The following is a 23,343-nucleotide window of genomic DNA, read 5'->3' as shown; positions in this document are numbered from 1 at the left end:
GTTTTGTTTCCATGACAAGAGCTAAGTGGAAAAGCTCCAACCCCTCAGAGGTTGGAATAGGAGACAGATATCTGCCAGCTCATCAAAAGTTGAACCATCACAACTGTGCCATACACTCTGGACTGAATCATTTATCTGATTATGTGGATTGAAAGAATCTAGATGTCCAGGGCATCAAAGGGAAGAACTTTTTCTATTGATGAGCTTTCTCAGGGCACCTTTCATATCCTCATTCCTCAAGCTGTAGATGAAGGGGTTCATCATGGGTGTCACCACAGTGAATAGTACAGCACCAATCTTATCAGTGTCCTCAGGGTGAGCGGAGGAGGGAAAAAAGTACACACCTACAATGGTTCCATAGAACAGTAATACAACTGTGAGGTGAGAGCCACAAGTGGAGAAGGCTTTCCACTTTCCCTGTGCGGAAGATATTCTCAGGACAGCTCTGATGATGCAGACATAGGAGAAGAAGATGAGTGCAAAGGGGAATATGATAACTGATAAACCCACAATAAACAGCACAAGCTCATTGATTATTGTGTCTGAGCAGGACAGTTTGAGCAGAGGGGCCAAGTCACAGAAGAAGTGGGAGAGAGTATTGCGGTCACAGAAGGGCAACTGAATGAGCAAAAGGGTGTGTATCAGAGCAATAATATTACTGAGGAGCCACGGGATGACTGTGAGCAAAATGCAGAACATGGGCTGCATGAGGGTTGAATAGTTCAGAGGGTGGCAGATCGCCACAAAGCGGTCGTAGGCCATAGTCCCCAAGAGCAAATTGTCAATGACGACAAACACAATAGAAAAGTACATCTGTGTGATGCAGCTCTCATAAGAGATGGACTGACTCTTGGTTTGAATATTCATCAACATTTTGGGGACTGAGTTGGAAATGGAGGAAATATCAGCAAAGGATAGATTGGCAAGGAAGAGATACATGGGGGTGTGAAGGTAAGTGTCCAAGCTGATGGCCAGAATGATGAGCCCGTTCCCAACCACAGTGACCAGGTACATACCCAGAAAAAGCACAAAGAGGAGGTTTTGATGCTCATCCTGGTGGAAGAATCCCAGGAGAATGAATTCAGTGATGGTGGTTCGGTTTCCTTGGTGCATATCTCTACTGATCTGAAGAAAGAAATACAAAGTCTTCATACACCTACAAGAAAACCTAACATGGTACCATTTGGCTGCAGCCATTGTGGTAAGGCACTTCCTCTAGACTGATGGGCAATAAAATTTCTTCTGCCTATTAAGCAGAAGTGTTACTTAATAAGGAAGTATTTTAGCGGTGCAGTTTTGGGAAATGCCATAGAAAAAGGACATGCCAGATACTTCTCAATGAACATGTTTTAAACTCTAATAGGGTTCTGTATGTGAATTTTCCAGTTGATTCTAAATATAGTTTAAATTGCCCAAACTGAGGATCATAGATTAGGCATACCCTATATTCCAAAGATTTTAGATACCCTTGCAAGAATTACTTGAAGTGACCAAACGGGTCCCAAACCATCTTCATTTTTCATCTTTATCCTTTAAATCTAGAAAAACAGAAATTTCAAGTGTCATGAAAGTGAACAGTTTGAGGAAGTAAACATGGCTGAGGGTTAGGAATGGCTGTGGGAGTGTACACCATTGTGTGGGTGCTTGCTCCCACTAATGCTGGGGGAAGTCTCCAAAGGAAGGGCTTTGAAGAATGAGTACAAGAAGGAGCAACCAGGGTTTTACTTCATCTGTGGCTAGATAGTAGCCTCAGGAAAATGTAGGGGGCATATATACACTTAAACACTTGTGTTTAATCTCACTTCTAAAGGTGAAGGGCTCACTGGATCAGCTCACAATGGCAGGGGTAGAGGGAAAAAATCATGATTAGTAGAGGAATCCTGCATTTTCCCCCATGGCACGGCATGAATGTATGACTTTCCCATAGGACATGTAATGCTATAGGAGGTCGTTGGAGTCAAGACACTTTGTTGAGATGCCAATCCAGAAACAGCCTATTGGAGAAGAGGAGGCTGTGGCATTAAGAAACTATGAAGTGGCTCTCAGAGATCCTAAAGATCAAGGGGATAATAATTCATTGACCTTGTCAGGGAACTGAATAATGGGGCAGTCTCCAAAAGGCAGTCTCTGACAAACCCCAAAATGGTCGAAAGAGACACCATAAGGCACCAACTGCTAGTATCTATGGCAACAGATGTGAACAGTTTTGCTTTTTTTCCCATCCCCTTTCTTCTGATAAAACTGAAAAAGGAAGGGAAGACTAAAATGACAACAACAATAACAGTAGTAACAACAATGTAATTGTGAGAAGAGAGTCCAAAGCGAAAAAGAACATATGCTCCTGCCTTCCTGCTGTACAACCCAAGCTACACATCAGATCTGAGCTCAAAAGGGAGGACCCATGCTTTCAATTGATAGTAAGCTGAAATTTAAAATTGAACCGGATTTGGCTTTTTAATAACTGGAAATGGGTCTTCAGTATCAAAGTTAAACAATTTTAAAACCTTATGTGGTCAGAAAGGTAAAGGGATGTCACAAGGTGTCATCTAGGAGTAGAGAAAGGAGATTGGACCTAGTATGATTTTCCTTGTGACTTACTGGAAATAATATCACTTGGGAACAAGGAGACATTGGTCCCTCTTTCTACTCTCCTAACTTCGTCTCCCTCCCATTTGATCCCTCTCTTCTACCTATCTCCAAAATCACTTGTCTCTCAAAGATTCTGTTTCCATTCAGAGGCCAGAAAAGAGGAAATCTTCATCTCTGGAATTCCTGAAAACTAAAAGGCATTGGAGATTGAAGCAGAGATCTGAAGTCTCTTCGCTTCTGAAAAGCTTGGCTTACAAATCAGAGAGAAGGGAAAACACATGCAGAAGGGAGAATCCACACCAAAACTGAAATGAGCTAAATAACTGGCAGGCATCTATACTGAAGACACAGACTGGCCTGCAGTTGCCAAGCCGTGGACTGGTTTGGGCTTGACTAGAGAGGAGGGGAATTGTATGTTTCTGAGTGACGACCTCTGAGCTCTCCTTCCTGTTCTACCTTTCCCACCTACCAGTAGTCCTGCACAAATTGTTCCGAGTTCCTAAGGTGGCTGCCTACCTGGTCAAGACCAATGCTGGATTCTGAAGAGACTCACCTCTGAATGACGGTAAAAATCTCAGAAAGTTACTGGTTTCTAGACCCAGTGGCTTTCCTTATCGTTAGGAGAGTTGCAGGTGGAGACTCAGCAGCTCTTAGGTATTTTTCAGATTGGAATCTTCCTCTAAACCCCAGAATTAATAGAATCATGGTGCTGGGCTCACCTGGGACATTCAGGTCCTTCTCAGCCCTTTGGGATAATATCCCCGAAGTGTTTTCCTCAAGTCGAACAGTATTTATTACATCCCAGTTTTGATGAGGTAAATGGGGAATAGACAGACAGCTCTGCTTTTTTTTCCCTTGTTTTGTCTTCATATGCTCTTCCCGCTTGTGATTTATCTGTAATTTAGTTGATTTTTTCACTTCACAATGAGGTAGTTGTTTTCTATGTGTGTCTTCTTCTCCCAGTGAGATGGTCAGCATTTTCAGAGTTCTTTTCTGTGTCTTCTCTAGCGCCTAGTAGTGGGAAACACTTAGTAAATACCTAGAGAACTGAGTTGAATATTTTGATTAGAGATTATGTATCCAAAGAGACATCATCTCCAGAGGAAGGAGATAGGATATGGCCTTGGCATCACTTGAATGAATCTTAGCATTGGAAAAAATTGGAGACCCAGTGATTCAGCAATTAGGGCTCTTAATTGCAAACTAAAGATAAACTCTTGGTTTCTAATTTTGCAAATAAACATTTTGAAATGATATTGAGTGGTTCACAATAGAATGGGAAGGATGAAAAAAGACATCCTGAAGTGGACAAGAGCAAGAGAGACTACACAGCCAGGGACTCAGGAAAAATTAATATATCCCTTCTTCCAGTGCTTAGGGGTGCCTCATAATATAGTACACTTATTTCTCACCCAAACCGAGCATGTTGATCCCCTCTTCAATGGGGAAAAACTCAACCTATGGATTAAGTGTATTAAGGAATATATTTAAATTAATGGGGTAATAGAGAAGGAAGGAGGCAAGTTATTCTATCTATGCATTAACATACATCAGTGGCAGTTCTATATGCTAGTAGTGAATTATCTGCTGAAGAAATAAGGCAAACAGTTGCATTTACAATAGCTACAAATAAAAAGTAACTAGGAATAAACTTAACCAAGGAGGTGAAAGATTCCTACCCTCAAAACTATACCACTTTGATGAAAGAAACTGAGGAAGACACAAGTAAATGGAAATACATCTTGTGTTCATGGATTAGAAGAACTGATATTGTTAAAATAACCACACTACCCAAAGAAATCTACAGATTTAATGCAATCCTTATAAAAATTCCAATGACATTTTTCACAGAAACAGAAAAAAATCCTGAAATTCATATGGAACCGTAAAAGATCCCAAATTGGCAAACTGAACAAGAGGAAAAAAGCTGAAGACTTCACACTACCTGATGTCAAAATATACTATAAAGGTACAGTAACCAAAATAGCATGGGAATGGAATAAAAACAGACACATAGACCAACGAAACAAAACAGAAAGTGTAGAAACAAATTCAAGCACCTAAAGCCAACTGATTTTCAATAAAGATGCCAAGAGTAAGACATCAGGGTAAAAACAATAAATGGTGTTTGTAAATCCAGATATTCACATGCAGAAGAACGACACTAGGCACCTATCTCTCACCATACACAAAAATAAACTTAAAATAGATGAAAGACATAAATGTAAAACCAGAATCTATGAAACTAACAGAAGAAAAGATATGGAAACACTTCATAACATTGGGCCAGGCAAGAATTTGTAAAATAAGACCTTAAAAGCTCCGGAACTAAAAGCAAAAATAGACAAATGTGGTTAAATCTAACTAAAAAGATTTTACACAGCAAAGAAAACTATTAACATAGTGAAGAATTTCAAATATTTTCTGAAATTCCTACAAAATTTCAGAAAATATTTGCACACTATGCATGTATCAAGGGGTTATAATATAGACTATATAGGAAGCTTAACAGGTGAAAAAATATAATTAAAATGGATCTTAATATACATTTCTCAAAAGGAGACATGGCCAAACAGATGTATAAAAAATGCTTAACATCATTAATCATCAGAGAATTCTAAATCAAAATTACCTTGAGATATCTCCTCGCTCTTATTAAAATGGCTGTCAAAAGATGAAAGAAAACAAGTGTTAGTGAGGATGTGGAGGAAAGGGAACACATGCTTACACACTGTTGGTAAAATTGTAAAGTATGAAAAACAGAATGGGTTTTCCTCAAGAAATTAGAAATAGAACTACCATGTGATCCAGCAATCTCACTACTAGGTATATATCTAAAGGAAATAAAATCTGTATGTTGAAGAAATATCTGCATTCCCATGTTTACTGCAACACTATATACAGTAGCCAAGATGTGGAATCAACCTAAGTATTTAACAATGCATAAACAGATAAAGAAAATGTGATACATATACACAGTGGAGTACCGTTCAGCCCTAAGAAAGAATGAAATTCTGTCATTTGTGACAACATGGATAAACCTGGAGAACATCATATTAAGTGAAACAGGCCAGACACAGAAAGATATAAAGCACATGACCTCCCTTATACGTGGAATTAAAAAAAAAGTTGGCACATAGGAGCAGAGAGTAGAACAGTGGTTACCAGAGACTGGAGAGGAAATGTGGGAGGGAAGGATGGGGAGAAGTTGGTCAATGGGTACAAAGTTACAATGAGATAGGAAGAATAAATTCTAGTGTTCTATTGCATAGTAGGGTGACTATGGTTAGTAGTAAAATACTGTATATTACAAAATGGCTAGAAGAAATGCTTTTGAATATTCTCATCACAAAGAAATGATAAATGTATGAAGTGATAGATATGCTAACAACAACTATATCGATTGGATCATTATACAAAATACATATGTATCAAAACATTATTTTACCTCATAAATATGGACAAATACAATGTGCCAATTAAAAAATAAATTTAAAAAATTAAAAAATAATGTGGTAATGGAGAAGAAAGAGAAGGCAAGTTATTATTTTTATCTATTAATTATATATTTATATCTGTTAACTATTTATTTATATATTGATCTAGTCATAGCTGGAAAGGAAATATGTATGGAATCAAAATCCTCATTTCTGCAACTTGTCTGTGAGGAATATTTATAAGTTTCCTAATCTATTACTGTTGTTGCATGGGTCTTCTAGAAAGCAGAGCCTGAAGTGAGAATTTAAGTCCTGATGTTCTATTTGGAAGGTAAAACCCCAGGGAGATTGGAGGAGGAATAGAAGGAATTGAATCTAGGATAAGTACAAAGCAATGCAATGACATGCATTTCTGTGTCATTGCTCACAATGAAAGAGTCAGGAAACATTACTTATTAGGTATGGAATGTGGGTCTCCTATGGAAGGAGAAAGTATACCTGGGAGCAGTCCACGGAGGGGAGAAAGGTAGGTATATTGATTTGCTCTGGTTCTTCTCATCTCATTTCCCACTGACTTTCCTGAACTTCCAGATTGCATTATCTGGCCCATTGATGGCCACATAGGAAGCTAGAAACCACATTCCTCAATACGGTTATTACTGTCAGTCCAGAAGAGAAGGAAAAGTTTGTGTGGAAAGAGTTGGCACATAGGCTCAATGTCAGCTAGCTCAGAGAGCTTGGAAAGAGGAAGCAGAGTTTGGGAGGTGCTTGGTGTCATTAGAAGAAAATAGATAGTATAAGGTTTGTATTGAATACAGTCCCTTTCTTGTGTCATTCGGATCTACTCCTGATCTCTCATTATTCCTAGAGTCTGTGGTACAAGATAGTGACCGCTTTTCATGGTGATATGGTTTGACTGTGTTCTCACCCAAATCTCATCTTGAATTGTAACTCCCATAATTCCCAAGTGTAGTGGGAAACATCTCCCCATCCTTCCCTCCCACATTTCCTCTCCAGTCTCTGGTAACCACTGTTCTACTCTCTGCTTCTATAACTCCAATTTTTTAAAAAAATCTTTCTGTGTCTGACCTATTTCACTTAACATGATGTTCTCCAGGTTTATCCATGTTGTCATAAATGACAGAATTTCATTCTTTCTTAAGGCTGAATAGTATTCCACTGTGTGTATATACCATATTTTCTTTATCTGTTTATGCCTTTGTAAATACTTAGGTTGATTCTATATCTCAACTATTGTACATAGTGCAGCAACAAAAATGGGAATGCAGATATTACTCTAACATACAGATTTTATTTCCTTTGAATATATACCTAGTAGTGGGATTCTGGATCATATGGTAGTTCTATTTTTAATTTTTTGAGGAAACCCCATTCTGTTTTTCATAGCAGCTGTGCTACTTTACAATTCCACCAACAGTATGTAAGCATATGTATTCCCTTTCCTCCACATCCTCACTAACACTTTTCTTTGTCTTCTGAAAAATAGCCATTCTAATAAGAGTGAGGAGATATCCCAAGGTATTTTGATTTGGAATTCTCTGATGATTAGTGATGTTAAGCATTTTTTTATACATCTGTTTGGCCATGTCTCCTTTTGAGAAATGTGTGTTAAGATCTGCCCATTTTTAATTATTATTATTTTTTCTGCTAAGTTCCTTATATAGGCTATCTTATAATCCCTTGTCAGATGCATAGTTTGCAAATATTTTCTGAAATTTTGTAGGTTATCTCTTCACTATGTTAATAGTTTTCTTTGCTGTGCAAAATAATTTTAGTTTAATTTAATCCCATTTGTCTATTTCTGTTTTCAATGCTTCAGAGCTATTGAGGTCTTATTTTACAAACTCTTGCCTGGTCCAATGTTATGAAGTGTTTCCATATGTTTTCTACTGTTAGTTTCATAGATTCTGGTTTTACATTTATGTCTTTCATCTATTTTAAGTTTATTTTTGTGTATGGTGAAAGATAAGAGTCCAGTGTCATTCTTCTGCATGTGAATATCCAGTTTTACCAGCACCATTTATTGACTTTACCCTGATGTCTTCTTCTTGGCACCTTTATTGAAAATAGGTTGGCTTTAGGTGCTTGAATTTATTTCTATGTTTTGTATTTTGTTTCACTGTCCTATGTGTCTATTTTATGCAAGCAACATGCTGTTTTGGTTACTATGGCTTTATACTACATTTGTTCAGGATTGCTTTGTCAATTTGGGATCTTTTATGGTTCCATATGAATTTCAGGATTTTTTTTTTTTCTGTTTCGGTAAAGAATGTCATTGGAATTTTTATAACAACTTCACTAAATTGGTAGCTCTCTTTGGGTATTGCGGTTATTTTAACAATATCAGTTCTTCTAATCCATGATCACAAGATGCATTTCCATTTATTTGTGTCTTCCTCAGTTTCTTTCATCAAAGTGGTATAGTTTTCAGGGTAGGAATCTTTCACCTCCTTGGTTAAGTTTATTCCTAGTTACATTTTATTTGTAGCTATTGTAAATGCAACTATTTGCCTTATTTCTTCAGCAGATAAGTCACTACTAGCATATAGAACTGCCACTGATGTGTGTTAATGCATAAATAGATAGAATAACTTGCCTCCTTCCTTCTCTATTACCCCATTAAATTAAATATATTCCTTAATACAGTTAATCCATAGGTTGAGTTTTTTCTCATTGAAGAGGGGATCAACATGCATGGTTTGGGTGAGAAATAAGTGTACTATATTATGAGGCACCTCTAAGCACTGGAAGAAGGGATATATTAATTTTTCCTGAGTCCCTGGCTGTGCAGTCTCTCTTGCTCTTGTCCACTTCAGGATGTCTTTTTCCATCCTTCCCATTGTATTGTGAACCACTCAATATCATTTCAATATATTTATTTGCAAAATTAGAAACCAAGAGTTTATCTTTAGTTTGCAATTAAGAGCCCTAAATGCTGAATCACTGGGTCTCCAATTTTTTCCAATGCTAAAATTCATTCAAGTGATGCCAAGGCCATATCCTATCTCCTTCCTCTAGAGATGATGTCTCTTTGGATACATAATCTCTAATCAAAATATTCAACTCAGTTCTCTAGGTATTTACTAAGTGTTTCCCACTACTAGGCGCTAGAGAAGACACAGAAAAGAACTCTGAAAATGCTGACCATCTCACTGGGAGAAGAAGACACACATAGAAAACAACTACCTCACTGTGAAGTGAAAAAATCAACTAAGTTACAGATAAATCACAAGCGGGAAGAGCATATGAAGGCAAAATAAGGGGAAAAAAAAGCAGAACTGTCTGTCTATTCCCCATTTACCTCATCAAAACTGGGATGTAAAAATTACTGTTCGTCTTGAGGAAAACACGTCAGGGATATTATCCCAAAGGGTTGAGAAGGACCTGAATGTCCCAGGTGAGCCCAGCACCATTATTCTATTAATTCTGGGGTTTAGAGGAAGATTCCAATCTGAAAAATACCTAAGAGCTGCTGAGTCTCCACCTGCAACTCTACTAAGGATAAGGAAAGCCACTGGGTTTAGAAACCAGTAACTTTCTGAGATTTTTACCGCCATTCAGAGGTGAGTCTCTTCAGAATCCAGCATTGGTCTTGACCAGGTAGGCAGCCACCTTAGGAACTCGGAACAATTTGTGCAGGACTACTGGTAGGTGGGAAAGGTAGAACAGGAAGGAGAGCTCAGAGGTCGTCACTCAGAAACATACAATTCCCCTCCTCTCTAGTCAAGCCCAAACCAGTCCATGGCTTGGCAACCACAGGCCAGTCTGTGTCTTCAGTATAGATGCCTGCCAGTTATTTAGCTCATTTCAGTTTTGGTGTGGATTCTCCCTTCTGCATGTGTTTTCCCTTCTCTCTGATTTGTAAGCCAAGCTTTTCAGAAGCAAAGAGACTTCAGATCTCTGCTTCAATCTCCAATGCCTTTTAGTTTTCGGGAATTCCAGAGATGAAGATTTCCTCTTTTCTGGCCTCTGAATGGAAACAGAATCTGAGAGGCAAGTGATTTTGCAAATAAGTAGAAGAGAGGGATCAAATGGGAGGGAGACGAAGTTAGGAGAGTAGAAAGAGGGACCAATGTCCCTTTGTTCCCAAGCTGATATTATTTCCAGTAAGTTTTAGGGAAAATCATACTAGGTCCAATCTCCTTTCTCTACTACTGGATGGCACCTTGTGACATCCTTTTACCTTTCTGACCACGTAAGATTTTAAAAATATTGAACTTTGATCCTGGAGACCCATTTCCAGGTATTAAAAAGCCAAATCTAGCCCAATTTCCTTTTGAGCTCAGATCTGATGTGTAGCTTGGGTTGTATAGCGAGAAGGCAGGAGCATATGTTCTTCCCTTGCTCTTTAGCCTCTTTTCTCACCAACACATTGTAGTTGCTATTGTTGTTGTGGTCATTTTGATCCTCCCTTCTTTTTCTGTTTTATTGGGTCAGGGAGGAAAAATGGGGGTGAGAAAAAAAGCGAAAGTGTTCATATCTTGCCATAGAATACTGGCAGTTGGTGCCTTATGTGTGGTAGGCATGGTGTCTCTTTAGACCGTTTTGGGGCTCATCAGAGGCTGCCTTTTGGAGACTGCCCCATTATGCTGTTCCCTGACAAGTGCAATGAATTGTCTCCCTGATGTCTTTAAGGTCTCTCTTTCATAAGAGAGCCGCCTCATGTTTTCCTATTGCTGCAACCTCCTCTTCTCTGATAGGCTGTTTTTGGGTTGGAATCTCAACAAGGTGACTTGAGTCCAGTGACCTCCTATGGCATCACGTGTCCTATAGGAAATTCATATATTCTTACCATGCCATAGGGTGAAAATACAGGATTGCCCTACTAACCACCATCTTTTCTCTCTACCTCTACCATCTTGTGCTGATCCAGTGAGCCCTTCACCTTTAGAAGTGAGAGAAAACACAAGTGTTTAAGTGTATATGTGCCCCTGAATTTTCTTGAGGCTAATATCTAGCCACAGATGAAGTAAAACCCTGGTTGCTCCTTGTACTCATTCTCCAAAGCACTTCCTTTGGAGACCTCCCCCAGCATTAGTGGGAAAGAGCACCCACACAATGGTGTACACCCCCACAGCCATTCCTAACCCTCAGTCATGTTTACTTCTTCAAACGCCTCACTTCCATGACACTTCAAATTTCTGTTTTCTTAGATTTAAAGGATGAAGGTGGTTTGGGACCATTTGGTCACTTGTAAGTAATTTTTGCAGGTGTATCTAACATCTTTAGAATATAGGGTATCCCTCATATATGATCCTCAGTTGAGAGATTTAAACCACATTTAGAATTAACTGGAAAAATCAAATTCAGAACACTGTTAGAGTTTAAAACATGTTCATTGAGAAGTATCTGGCATGTTCTGTCTTTTTCTATAGCATTTTCCAAATCTTGGCACTGCTGAAATACTTTCTTATTAAGTAGTATTTCCACTTAATAGGCAGAAGAAACTTTACTCAAGTGTCTTACCACAATGGCTGCAGCCAAATGGTACCATGTTAGGTTTTCTTGTAGGTGTATGAAGACTTTATGTTTCTTTCTTCAGATCAGCAGAAATATGCATCAAGGAAACCAAACCACCATCACTGAATTCATTCTCCTGGGATTCTTCCACCAGGATGAGCATCAAAACCTCCTCTTTGTGCTTTTTCTGGGTATGTACCTGGTCACTGTGGTTGGGAACGGGCTCATCATTCTGGCCATCAGCTTGGACACTTACCTTCACACCCCCATGTATCTCTTCCTTGCCAATCTATCCTTTGCTGATATTTCCTCCATTTCCAACTCAGTCCCCAAAATGTTGATGAATATTCAAACCAAGAGTCAGTCCATCTCTTATGAGAGCTGCATCACACAGATGTACTTTTCTATTGTGTTTGTCGTCATTGACAATTTGCTCTTGGGGACTATGGCCTACGACCGCTTTGTGGCGATCTGCCACCCTCTGAACTATTCAACCCTCATGCAGCCCATGTTCTGCATTTTGCTCACAGTCATCCCGTGGCTCCTCAGTAATATTATTGCTCTGATACACACCCTTTTGCTCATTCAGTTGCCCTTCTGTGACCACAATACTCTCTCCCACTTCTTCTGTGACTTGGCCCCTCTGCTCAAACTGTCCTGCTCAGACACAATAATCAATGAGCTTGTGCTGTTTATTGTGGGTTTATCAGTTATCATATTCCCCTTTGCACTCATCTTCTTCTCCTATGTCTGCATCATCAGAGCTGTCCTGAGAATATCTTCCACACAGGGAAAGTGGAAAGCCTTCTCCACCTGTGGCTCTCACCTCACAGTTGTATTACTGTTCTATGGAACCATTGTAGGTGTGTACTTTTTTCCCTCCTCCGCTCACCCTGAGGACACTGATAAGATTGGTGCTGTACTATTCACTGTGGTGACACCCATGATGAACCCCTTCATCTACAGCTTGAGGAATGAGGATATGAAAGGTGCCCTGAGAAAGCTCATCAATAGAAAAAGTTCTTCCCTTTGATGCCCTGGACATCTAAATTCTTTCAATCCACATAATCAGATAAATGATTCAGTCCAGTATCTGTTGGACTTAAGATTTTGTTTTTTAAAAGATATTTGGTTTTATTTAAAGTACATTTCACCAAATGACTTTACAATATCTATTGAGATTATTGGATTTTTTAAAAAATGATTAATATGTAGTTACTTACGTTAATTGACTTTCTAATATTACAGCAGCCTATGATTTTAACATCTAATTCAGCTATAATATATTATTCATTTGTTGCACTGTCAAATTTAGCTAAATAATATTTATGTAATAATTTTACACCTGTGGCAAGTCAGATTGGCTAATAGTTTTTCTTTTGGTGATAATATTCTTGCTAAATTAGTACTATGGATATGATATAATTAATCATAATATATTGTTGATTTATTGAAACTTTTATAAATATGAAATAGTCTTTTTGATCCTATTTAATATTGCTATGATGAATTCAACTATGTCTGATATTAGTATTGTCACATCTAATTTTTTTTTAAAAAATTAATATTTGTTTGGCTTTATCTCTGTTGATGTATTTACTTTAAATACCTTGAATGTGTCTCATGTTATGAACATATATCTTGATTTTAACACATAATCTGAGCATTTCTGTCTTTTAACAAATAAATTTAACCAATTCACATATATAAGGTTGCTGATACATTGGATTTATATTTTCTGTTTGCTAAATTTTAAAAACTATATTTCTTCTCTTGGCTATTGCTAGATTGATGGAGTTTAATTTTCTTTTACCCCTTCTATTGACTTGAAAGATATTGATGCAATATATATTCTATTACCGTTAAAGAAACATACATATTCTAAAGAACATATGTAAACCAATAATGATTAAATTTATGAATTAATTAATATCTATAAATTTCATTCTTTCAAACAAAATGAAATTTCAGAATACTATCTTTCTTCTCTCATTCTCTCTCTTCTATATATGATTGAAATTATCTGGAATTTTAGTTACAAATTATAATATTTTGAACGTTATGTTTGCATTTTAAAAATATTCCCTTTTCAATTGTATTAACTTTCACAAACACATTGTAGTAATTGTTTAGAAGAGATTTAAGGATTTTTTTTGTTTACTATCCTTTTTTATATTTTACATCTGCTCTGACCAGACAAAAGAGAAAGACTTTGAAAAATCTCCTGAGCCTTGAACTGCATTTGATCTCTTCAGTGTTTATTTATTAATGGAACGTATAATAACTTTTCTCAATCAACCATTTCCTTATTTAGCCACCTGTCCATCTACACTCATTAGATCTAATTAGACAATACAAATACACAGAAACATACATTCATGCTATGGTTTCCTAGGTCTTCAAAATGTGGGTGTGAGAAATCAGAATTTCTGAGAAATCTCAAAATTATAAATTACATTTAAAATGTTTTCAATATTCTTTGTATTCTTCACCCATTATTATAGGTATCTAGAATTTATTTAATAATTATAAATATCAGGGTTATATTATACACAGCATATAGTAGACTATAGCAAATAACCAAGCACTGGGAAACTCACTGTTAACATTATTAGGTGGTGTTTGAATAATCATTCAGCTCTCCCAGGATGGTAAACTGCACTACACAGATTCACACTTCAAGATGCAATTCAAAGACTTATTGGCTACCAAAACTTATTACTTCTTGCAATGTCACTCATATTTGCATAAAATATCCTAGGCATATAAGCTTAATAGTAATATTCATTTTACTTGTAAGACTGACTCACTGTTAACAGCAGACAGAACCATGAACACACACATGAAAATAGCCATAAGCGAGACTGACTGACTATGCAGTAACTGCTTCTCCCCTAATGCTCTTGTATTGATTTTGGAAATGAAGACTTAGCCTTTAGCTCTGCATGTCATCACTTTCTGCTCTTGCTTTACCTGTGGCTTGAGTGGATTCCTCTGAATCAGTAATGTCTCTATATTGACTATTATGCTTTAATTCTTACAGGAGAATTATAATTTTTTTCTGACTTTTCTTGATTTCTCAACTACTTTTTCTCAGAGTTTGGATTAAAGATATATATGTATATTTTTATTGTATTTTAGGTTCTGGGGTACATGTGCAGATCATGCAGGATTATTGCATGGGTACATACATGGCAAGGTGGTTTGCTGCCTTCATCCCCCCCATCACCTATATCTGGTATATCTTCCCTCATTGTCCCTCTCCACCCTCCCAACCCCTGCTGTCCCTCCCCTAGACCCCACAACTGACCGAAGTGCATGACGCTCCCCTCCCTGTGTCCATGTGTTCCTAGTGTTCAACACCCGCCTATGAATAATAACATATGGTGTTTGTTTTCTGTTCTTGTGTCAGTTTGCTTAGAATGATGGTTTCCAGATTCATCCATGTCCCTATGAAGGACATGAACTCATCATTTTTTATGGCTGCATAGTAATCCATGGTGTATATGTGCCACATTTTCTTTATCCATTCTATCAATGATGGACATTTGGGTTGGTTCCAGGTCTTTGCTATTGTAAACAGCAATGAACATTGTGCTACAATGAACATATGTGTGCATGTGTCTTTATAATAGAACAATTTATAATCCTTTGGATATATACCCAGTAATGGGATTGCTGGGTCAAATGGAATTTCTATTTCTAGGTCCTTGAGGAATCGCCACACTGTCTTCCATAATGGTTGAACTAATTTACACTCCCACCAACAGTATAAAAGTGTTCCTATTTCTCCACATCCTTTCCAGCATCTGTTGTCTCCAGATTTTTTAATGATCATCATTCTAACTGGTGTGAGACGTTATCTCAATGTGGTTTTGGTTGGTATTTCTCTAATGACCAGTGATGAGCATTTTTTCTTATGTTTGTTGGCCTCATCAATGCCTTCTTTTGTAAAGTGTCTGTTCATATCCTTCGCCCACTTTTGAATGGGTTTGTTTGTTTGTTTCTTGTAAATTTGTTTTAGTTCTTTGTAGATTCTGGATATTAGCCCTTTGTCAGATGGGTGGATTGCAAAAATTTTTTCCCATTCTGTTGGTTGCCAGTTCACTCTAATGATTATTTCCTTTGCTGTGCAGAAGCTCTGGACTTTAATTAGATCCCATTTGTCTATTTTGGGTTTTGTTGCCATTGCTTTTGGTGTTTTAGCCATGAAGTCCTTGCCTATGCCTATGTCCTGAGTGGTTTTGTCTAGGTTTTCTTCTAGTGTTTTTATGGTGTTAGGTCTTGTATTTAAATCTTAAATCCATCTGGAGCCGGGCGCAGTGGCTCATGCCTGTAATCCCAGCACTTTGGGTGGCCGAGGTGGGTGGATCACGAGGCAAGAGATCGAGACCATCCTGGTCACAAGGTGAAACCCCGTCTCTACCAAAAATACAAAAATTAGCTGGGCATGGTGGTGCGTGCCTGTAATCCCAGCTACTTGGAGGCTGAGGCAGGAGAATTGCCTGAACCCAGGAGGCGGAGGTTGCAGTGAGCTGAGATTGCGCCATTGCACTCCAGCCTGGGTAACAAGAGCAAAACTCCGTCTCAAAAAAAAAAAAAAATCTATCTGGAGTTAATTTTAGTATAAAGTGTCAGGAAGGGGTCCAGTTTCTGCTTTCTGCACATGGCTAGCCAGTTTTCCCAACACCATTTATTGAACAGGGAATCCTTTCCCCATTACTTGTTTTTGTCAGATTTGTCAAAGATCAGATGATTGCAGATGTGTGGTGTTGCTTCTGAGGCTTCTGTTCTGTTCCATTGGTCTATGTTTCTATTTTGGTATCAGTACCATGCTGTTTTGATTACTATGGCCTTGTAGTATAGTTTGAAGTCAGGCAACGTGATGCCTCCAGCTTTGTTCTTTTTGCTTAGAATTGTTTTGGCTATGTGGGCTCTCTTTTGGTTCCATATGAAGTTTGAAGTGGTTTTTCCCAGTTCTGTGAAGAAGGTCATTGGTAGCTTGATGGGGATAGTGTTGAATCTATAAATTACTTTGGGCAGTATGGCCATTTTCACAATGTTGATTCTTCCCAACCATGAGCATGGGATGTTTTCCATCTGTTTGTGTCCTGTCTTATTTCCTTTAGCAGTGGTTTGTAGTTATCCTTGAAGAGGTCCTTTACATCCTTTGTTAGTTGTATTCATAGGTATTTTATTCTCTTTGTAGCAATTATGAATGGCAGTTGGTTCTTGATTTGGCTCTCTTTAAGTCTGTTATTGGTGTATAGGGATGCTTGTGATTTCTGCACATTGATTTTGTATCCTGAGACTTTGCTGAAGTTGCTTATCAGTTTCAGGAGATTTTGGGCTGAGGTGATAGGGTCTTCTAGATATACAATCATGTCGTCTGCAAATAGAGACAATTTGACTTCCTCCCTTCCTAATTGAATGCCCTTTATTTCTTTTTCTTGCCTGATCAGTCTGGCTAGAACTTCCAATACTATATTGAATAGGAGTAGTGAGAGAGGGCATCCTTGTCTTGTGCCAGATTTCAAAGGGAATGCAATATATTTTTTTTGAGAAATTCTGGGAAGGAATTCTCACATCTGCACATTACTCCCACCACTGTGTCTGACTCTTCATTCACCTATTAAACAATAAGAACAGAGATGAAGAAATCCAGTGTCACAACATACCTGTGATGCTTTTGTAGTGTATTCTGGCTTCCAGGTGCTTATTGTTTAGTAGTGGGGAACATATGCTCAAATAATTACACTGCCTGATAAATGTATTTTAATAAAATTTCAATGAGAGAGACATAGAAAGAGGATGTCAGTAGAGGGAGAGATTAATTTCTTGGCAAATACTTCTCTGGAAGGCAATTTACACTAAGGACATATTAATACACTCAAATGGATAGATTAAGGGAATGAGCAAGGTTTTGAAATGAGCAGAATTTTAAAATAAGTAATAAACATGCAGGATAGGAAAGCTAAACTACTCTTGCAAGTTCTGTCTTCCACTTATGCTACCTAGAGCCTACCTTGATACGAGGGGATCATCATTTCCCAAGGAAACATCATTGATTGACATTTCTATCCCATCATCTGACTCGTGGTGTACTGTTATTTCATTCAATATTCTTGTTCCAGAATGTAATAATTCCAATGAAAGACTCATATCAAGAGAATAATTTTTCAGTAAGAAAAAGGAGCTCTTCCATGTACATTGCAGCATTTCTTTACAACAGCTATGACATAAGATTAACCTAAGTTTTTCACCAGTAGAATAATGAATAAGGAAAATGAAATATATTCACAGTGAAATATTACTTAGCCTTAAAAAATAAGGAAAAATAATGTCATTTGTGACAACAGGAATGAATCTGGAGGACATCACATTAACTGAAATAAGACAGTTGACAGAGAGACAAATACTGCAGGATATTACTAATATGTGGAATGTAAAAAGGTTGAACTAACAGAAACAGTAAAAAGATGGTTACCTGAGGCTTGGTGTGACAGGATTGGAGAGATATTGGTCAATGACATAAAATTTTAGTTAGACAGGATGAATAAGTTCAAGAGATGTATTGTACATGATGGTGACTACAGCTAATTATACTTTATTGTATATTTGAAAATGGCTGAGAATAGATTTTAAGCATTCTCATCACAAAAATAATGTGTCTGAAATAATTCAAATGTTAAATAGCTTCATTTAGCCATTTAACAATGTCTACATATTTAAAACATTATGTTTTATGCCATAAATATATACAATTTTTACTTGTCAACTAAAAAATTAAAAAAAAAGAAAAGAATAAGAATGGGGAACTCTGTTCATTTAGAATATGCACAGGAAGGTAACTGGGAGAACCCAATTAGAGAGGTTTAATCAACCCTCTTTAGAAGTGTAATATTTCACTCTCTTCCTTTTGAGTTCCAGGTTAATTTTATAAATGACTTGTGACGTTAAAGAATGAAAGAAGGTATGAAAATTCAGTTACAAACTTCCCTTTTGTTGGCATACCAGACAGTGTCTAGCACAATGTACACAAATAATTGATTCATTATGTTCTGATGTGACTTGGCCTGGACAGGTTGACATGCCAACTGCTAACCAGAGAGTTTTATTCTTCTTCTCAAGGATTTACAGTGGTCTTCCCCACTTCCTTCCATTTGCAGTTTTGCTTTCCAGTTTCAACTGCATTCTGAACATATTAAATAGAAAATCCAGAAATAAACAATCCATAAGTTTAAAATTGCCTGACATTCTGAGTATTATGACAAAATCTCTTGCCATCTTACTCTGTCCTGCCTGGGATATGAATTGTCCCTCTGTCCAGTGTATCCACACTGTATAACATTTTATGCTTCTGAAATCCAACCATGGACATCATCATAGCTTGATGATCCAAGATCACCCCAAGCAAATGATTCTTTTTCTGGCCATCAGAAAACCAATAGTAGCCAAATGTTATGTTATAATGCCTGTGTCATTCACCTCATTTCATCTCATCACATAGGCATTATATCATCTCACATGATTATGAGAAGAAGAGTGAGGAGTGAGTACTGTACAATGAGATATTTTGAGAGAGAGAGAGACCACATTCATGTAACTTTTATTGTAGTGTATTGTTTTAATTGTTCTATTTTATTGTTGCTGTTGATAATCTCTTACTGTAGCTAATTTATAAACTAAATTTATTGTAAGTATGTATGTGCAGGAAAAACACATGTATAGGATTTGATGCTATCTATAGTTTCTGGCATCCTCTGGGTGTCTTGGAAGTACTCCCTTTGGATAAGAGTGAACTACTGTACTTAGAAGGTGTATTAGTCCATTCTTATGCAGCCATAAACATACTACCTGAGACTGGGTAATTTATAAACAAAATAGGTTTAATTGAATCACAGTTCCACATGGCTAGGGAGACCTCAGGAAACTTACAGTCATGGCAGAAGGTGAAGGGGAAGCAAAGCACATATTACATTTCTGCAGGCAAGAGAGGGCGTGAAAACTCCCACGCTTTCATGAGAAAAGCATGCAGGAAACCATCTCCATGAGCCAATCACCTCCCGCTAGTTCCCCTCCCTTGATACTTGGACACATGGGGATTACAATTTGAGAAGGCATTTCTAACATACTGCAAAATCCAGTGACTGTCCCCAGAATACATAACACTTTGTAGTTCTTCTCCTTATCCTTATGTGAAATCAGGTGAAAAATTAGGAGTTCCAAAAGCATTTTAAATGGAAAAAGAAGTACCCCCAAAAATAGTCCTAATCTAGAAAAATATGAAAAGTGGATCTGAACTATGACAATGGGAGCTTTACATGCCAAATAAGTCTGTATGAACCTCATATTCCTTCTCAAAATTATACTCCTGATTATAAAAGGAACAAAACAGAGAAAATACTTAAATAATAAAGAAGAAAATTAGAAAATTCATAATTCTAGAAATCACAGATAACTTTTTGGTGTATGTGTATTCTTCATTATGCATGTATATATTTTTATAAAATTGAACTCTTATTGTAAATACAAGCTTGAGTTTTATTTTATCACTTACAGGTGTAATGATAAACATTGCCCTTTATTACTAAATATTAATGATTTTAGTATGCTGTGTTTCTGTTTCCAATATTGTTGGAAATTAGATTTTAATCACTTTCATTTTATAAATGTAAGAAACTCATAATTTGTTTTGTTTGACATCCTGTTAATTTTCTGAGTTTATATTTTTAGAATAAGAATCCTGAAATTAAAGAATAGAAACTTTTCAAGGTTTTTCATAAACATGTAGCATTCAAAAAGGTTATAACAATTTCTTAGGTAACTTTAATACCCACTAGCAGATATCCTCACTCTCTTCCTGTAGTTGCTAACTAAAATCAGCTTATGATCTGGATCCAGACCCTCACCCGATAGATTCTGCACTCCCCTACCTGTTCTGGGACAGGTAATTCCTGGTAAGAACTGTCCCTGGAGCCCTCTGCGCCTGGCTGTTTCTCAGGGTGTAAATGAGAAAGTTAAGTTGTTTGGTGTCCACTGTGAATATCATAAAGGGAAGTGGATTTTACTTGAGGGTTTATTTGAGGTTGGGATGCAAGTACATGAAGAGGTTAACAGCTATCCTGCTGCAAAACTATGCTGAGGTAGGAGTAGTGCCATAGTAGTGCTATCTGCTCAGTGGATCTGTGAGCAGCAGCCGTCATGAAGGTGTAGGAGGTGGTGAGGAAGAAAGGAACAAAGACTAGTGTGAGAGCCACCAGCACAGAGGGCTCGTGCAGGCAGGGCTGGCATCGACCAGATGTAATTCTCCATAGACTAGTAGGGCTGGCACATAGTAGGTGATTAATCAATGAAAGAAAATTCCTGTCCCCTCCCTGGCATGAATGAAAGAAAATGAAAGCAACCAGTTGGGATGTATGGTGCAAAGGAAATTAGTGCATTAAATGAGCTATTGTTTTCCATATGCTGATACCCAAAACAATAATAAAATGTATTTATTTGAGTAAAATATGTCTTTATGAATATTCCTTACTTAAGGCATCTTTGTTTATTAGCCTTTATTCACAGTATGTATGGGGTGTTCCTAACACAGCAATTGACATGGGTGAGCTCAAATGCTTAAAGTAGAGCTAAGTAAACTAGCATTCCTACACTGTAACTTCCGCCCAAAATTTTCATATCTTAGTCAAAGCACTTCAGAAAAATGAGCACGAATTGTGAACTTGGGGCAAGTATGGCAAAAAAGAAACATCAAGTGCAAAATGTGGGAACATAAATACTACAATTCTATGTCATTTAGAGTTCACTGACACAGCAACAGATGGACAACCAGCCCAGTGCCCCTAAGCCTTCAGCTGGCATCACAGGCTGCTTTACAGATGATGGCATTCCTCAGGGCACCTTTGACATCCTTGTTCCTAAGGGTGTAAATCAAAGGGTTGAGTAAGGGGGTGACAAAGGTGTAGACCAACGCGATTTGGTGGTCCTCATCCTCTGAGGTGCTGGATCGAGGACGCAGGTACACGAGGCTGCAGCAGCCATACTGCAGCAGGACCACAGTGAGGTGGGAGGAGCAGGTGGAGAAGGCCCGGCGGCGGCCCTCGGCAGAACGGATGCGCAGGATGGCGCAGGTGATGAACACGTAGGAGACGCAGATGAGCAGAAAGGGGACTGTCAGCATGAGGATGCTCACTACATAGAGGACAGCCTGGTGCACAGGGATGTCAGCACAGGCCAGGCGCAGGATGGGGGGCACATCGCAGAGGAAGTGGTTGATTTCCCGGTGGTGACTGCAGAAAGGCAGGGTGAAGATTAAGGCGGTGAGTTGCAAGGAGAGGAAGAGGGCCAGGCCCACAGAGCCACCCAGCATCTGCACGCACAGCTCACGGGTCATGCTGAGGGTGTAGTGCAGCGGGTGGCAGATGGCCACATAGCGGTCATAGGCCATGATCGCCAAGAGGAAACAGTCCGTGCTGCCGAGGGTGACAAAGAAGAACATTTGGGCCCCACATCCAGCTAACGAAATAGGTTTCTGGGCCCCCAAAATGTTGGAAAGCATTAAGGGCACCACCACGGTGGTGTAGCAGATTTCCAGGAAAGACAGGTTGGCCAGGAAAAAATACATGGGGTTGCGGAGGGCGCTGTGTGTGCACACCACGCAGATGATGGCTGTGTTGCCACAGAGGATCATTAAGTAGAGGAGGAAGAAGAGAAGGAAGAGAAGAACCTGGAATTCAGGGACTGTGGTGAACACACGGAACACAAACTCAGTGGGGTCAGACTGGTTGAAGACAGGTTTCCGCACAAGCATGTCTTGTGCAAAAGGTTAGGAAGCCCTGAGCTCTTCTTGGTTGAGTTGCTTTATTGCTTGAATAAAAGCAAGAGTGTACAATTTTATTTGGAATTGCCTATTTAGTAGCTAGTTTCCAATCACAGTACATGCGAATGAACTCACGATAGAGGATTTGGTATACTTTTTCTTGGAAATCTTCATGAATGGGATAGATGGTCATCTGTAGAAGTTCCTGGGGGCAAGACATATAGACACATGTAGATGTTCCTTGTGAAAATATCTTCCCCCCCCTCTGGTATTTTCAATCCAATTAACAAGACCTAATAATTTTCTTGTATTTAATTACAGTGAAGAATTGTAGGGTTGCACATACTTAAAATTAGATAAATGAATTTGTTGTTTTACTTTTCTTGGTAAGCATTCTCATTGAAATATAACTGACATGGAGGAACTCATAAATCCTAAATGTGCAGCTTGATTTGTCTATTTAACATTGTAAATACGCCAGTATTACCACTACAAAGATTAAGAAATAGAATAATTCCAGTGACCTACAAACATCCTTCATGTCTCTTCTTAGTCTTTATGCCTCACAAAAGTAACCACTTTTATCATTGGATAATGACTTTTATCATTGCAGATTGATGTAACTATATTTCAACTTATATATGAAATGATAAAGCATGTACTTTGTTGTAACTGGCTTCAATATTATGTCTGCAAATGTTATTCCTGTTGTTCTGAAGCAGTCCTTTGTTCTTCCCATTGCTTTATGGCTATACTGTAAGTTATTCACTTTACATTCAGTTATTTTGACTCCACCTACACCTAGGAAAACACCCGTTGTTACAATCTTTTCTGATATTCACTCTTCATATATTTCCTCTCTTTTGAACATTTTATCTAAATTTCTAACAGGAAGCTAAACTTCCGGACTCAAATAGATTCACATGAAAGGGAAGTGAACAGAGTCAGGTTAAAATTAAAGTGGAGCTTCCTGAGATAAGAAAAGACAATGAGGAAACTAAAAATGCAATAGCA

General features: G+C 38.0%; 3 protein-coding genes across 3 annotated transcripts; 1 reads left to right on the top strand and 2 right to left on the bottom strand.

Moving 5' to 3' along the window:
- Window positions 1-174: 174 nt before the first annotated feature.
- LOC105733794 (olfactory receptor 1S1-like) lies at window positions 175-1,113 on the bottom strand. The gene has a single exon (XM_012476424.2). It carries the CDS (start codon window positions 1,111-1,113, stop codon window positions 175-177), a length of 939 nt encoding a protein of 312 aa, XP_012331847.2.
- A 10,449-nt stretch (window positions 1,114-11,562) lies between these two features.
- Window positions 11,563-12,540, top strand: LOC105733795 (olfactory receptor 1S1). The gene has a single exon (XM_012476425.3). The coding sequence runs from the start codon at window positions 11,563-11,565 to the stop codon at window positions 12,538-12,540; it is 978 nt and encodes a 325-aa protein (XP_012331848.3).
- Window positions 12,541-21,326: 8,786 nt separating this feature from the next.
- Window positions 21,327-22,389, bottom strand: LOC105733796 (olfactory receptor 10Q1). Its single transcript, XM_012476426.2, has one exon. It carries the CDS (start codon window positions 22,318-22,320, stop codon window positions 21,361-21,363), a length of 960 nt encoding a protein of 319 aa, XP_012331849.2. The 5' UTR covers window positions 22,321-22,389; the 3' UTR covers window positions 21,327-21,360.
- Window positions 22,390-23,343: the final 954 nt, after the last annotated feature.

This window comes from Aotus nancymaae, unplaced genomic scaffold, assembly GCF_030222135.1.
Source record: "Aotus nancymaae isolate 86718 unplaced genomic scaffold, 86718_ANA_hifiasm-v0.15.2.pri h1tg000059l, whole genome shotgun sequence".
Lineage (NCBI taxonomy): Eukaryota > Metazoa > Chordata > Mammalia > Primates > Aotidae > Aotus > Aotus nancymaae.
Note: the sequence above shows the minus strand (reverse complement) of the source record. Positions and strands in the feature narration are given on the sequence as shown.

Coding starts and splice junctions, on each gene's coding strand:
- LOC105733794 (XM_012476424.2), bottom strand. CDS start 1,113: ATGCACCAAGGAAACCGAACCACCATCACTGAATTCATTCTCCTGGGA.
- LOC105733795 (XM_012476425.3), top strand. CDS start 11,563: ATGAAGACTTTATGTTTCTTTCTTCAGATCAGCAGAAATATGCATCAA.
- LOC105733796 (XM_012476426.2), bottom strand. CDS start 22,320: ATGCTTGTGCGGAAACCTGTCTTCAACCAGTCTGACCCCACTGAGTTT.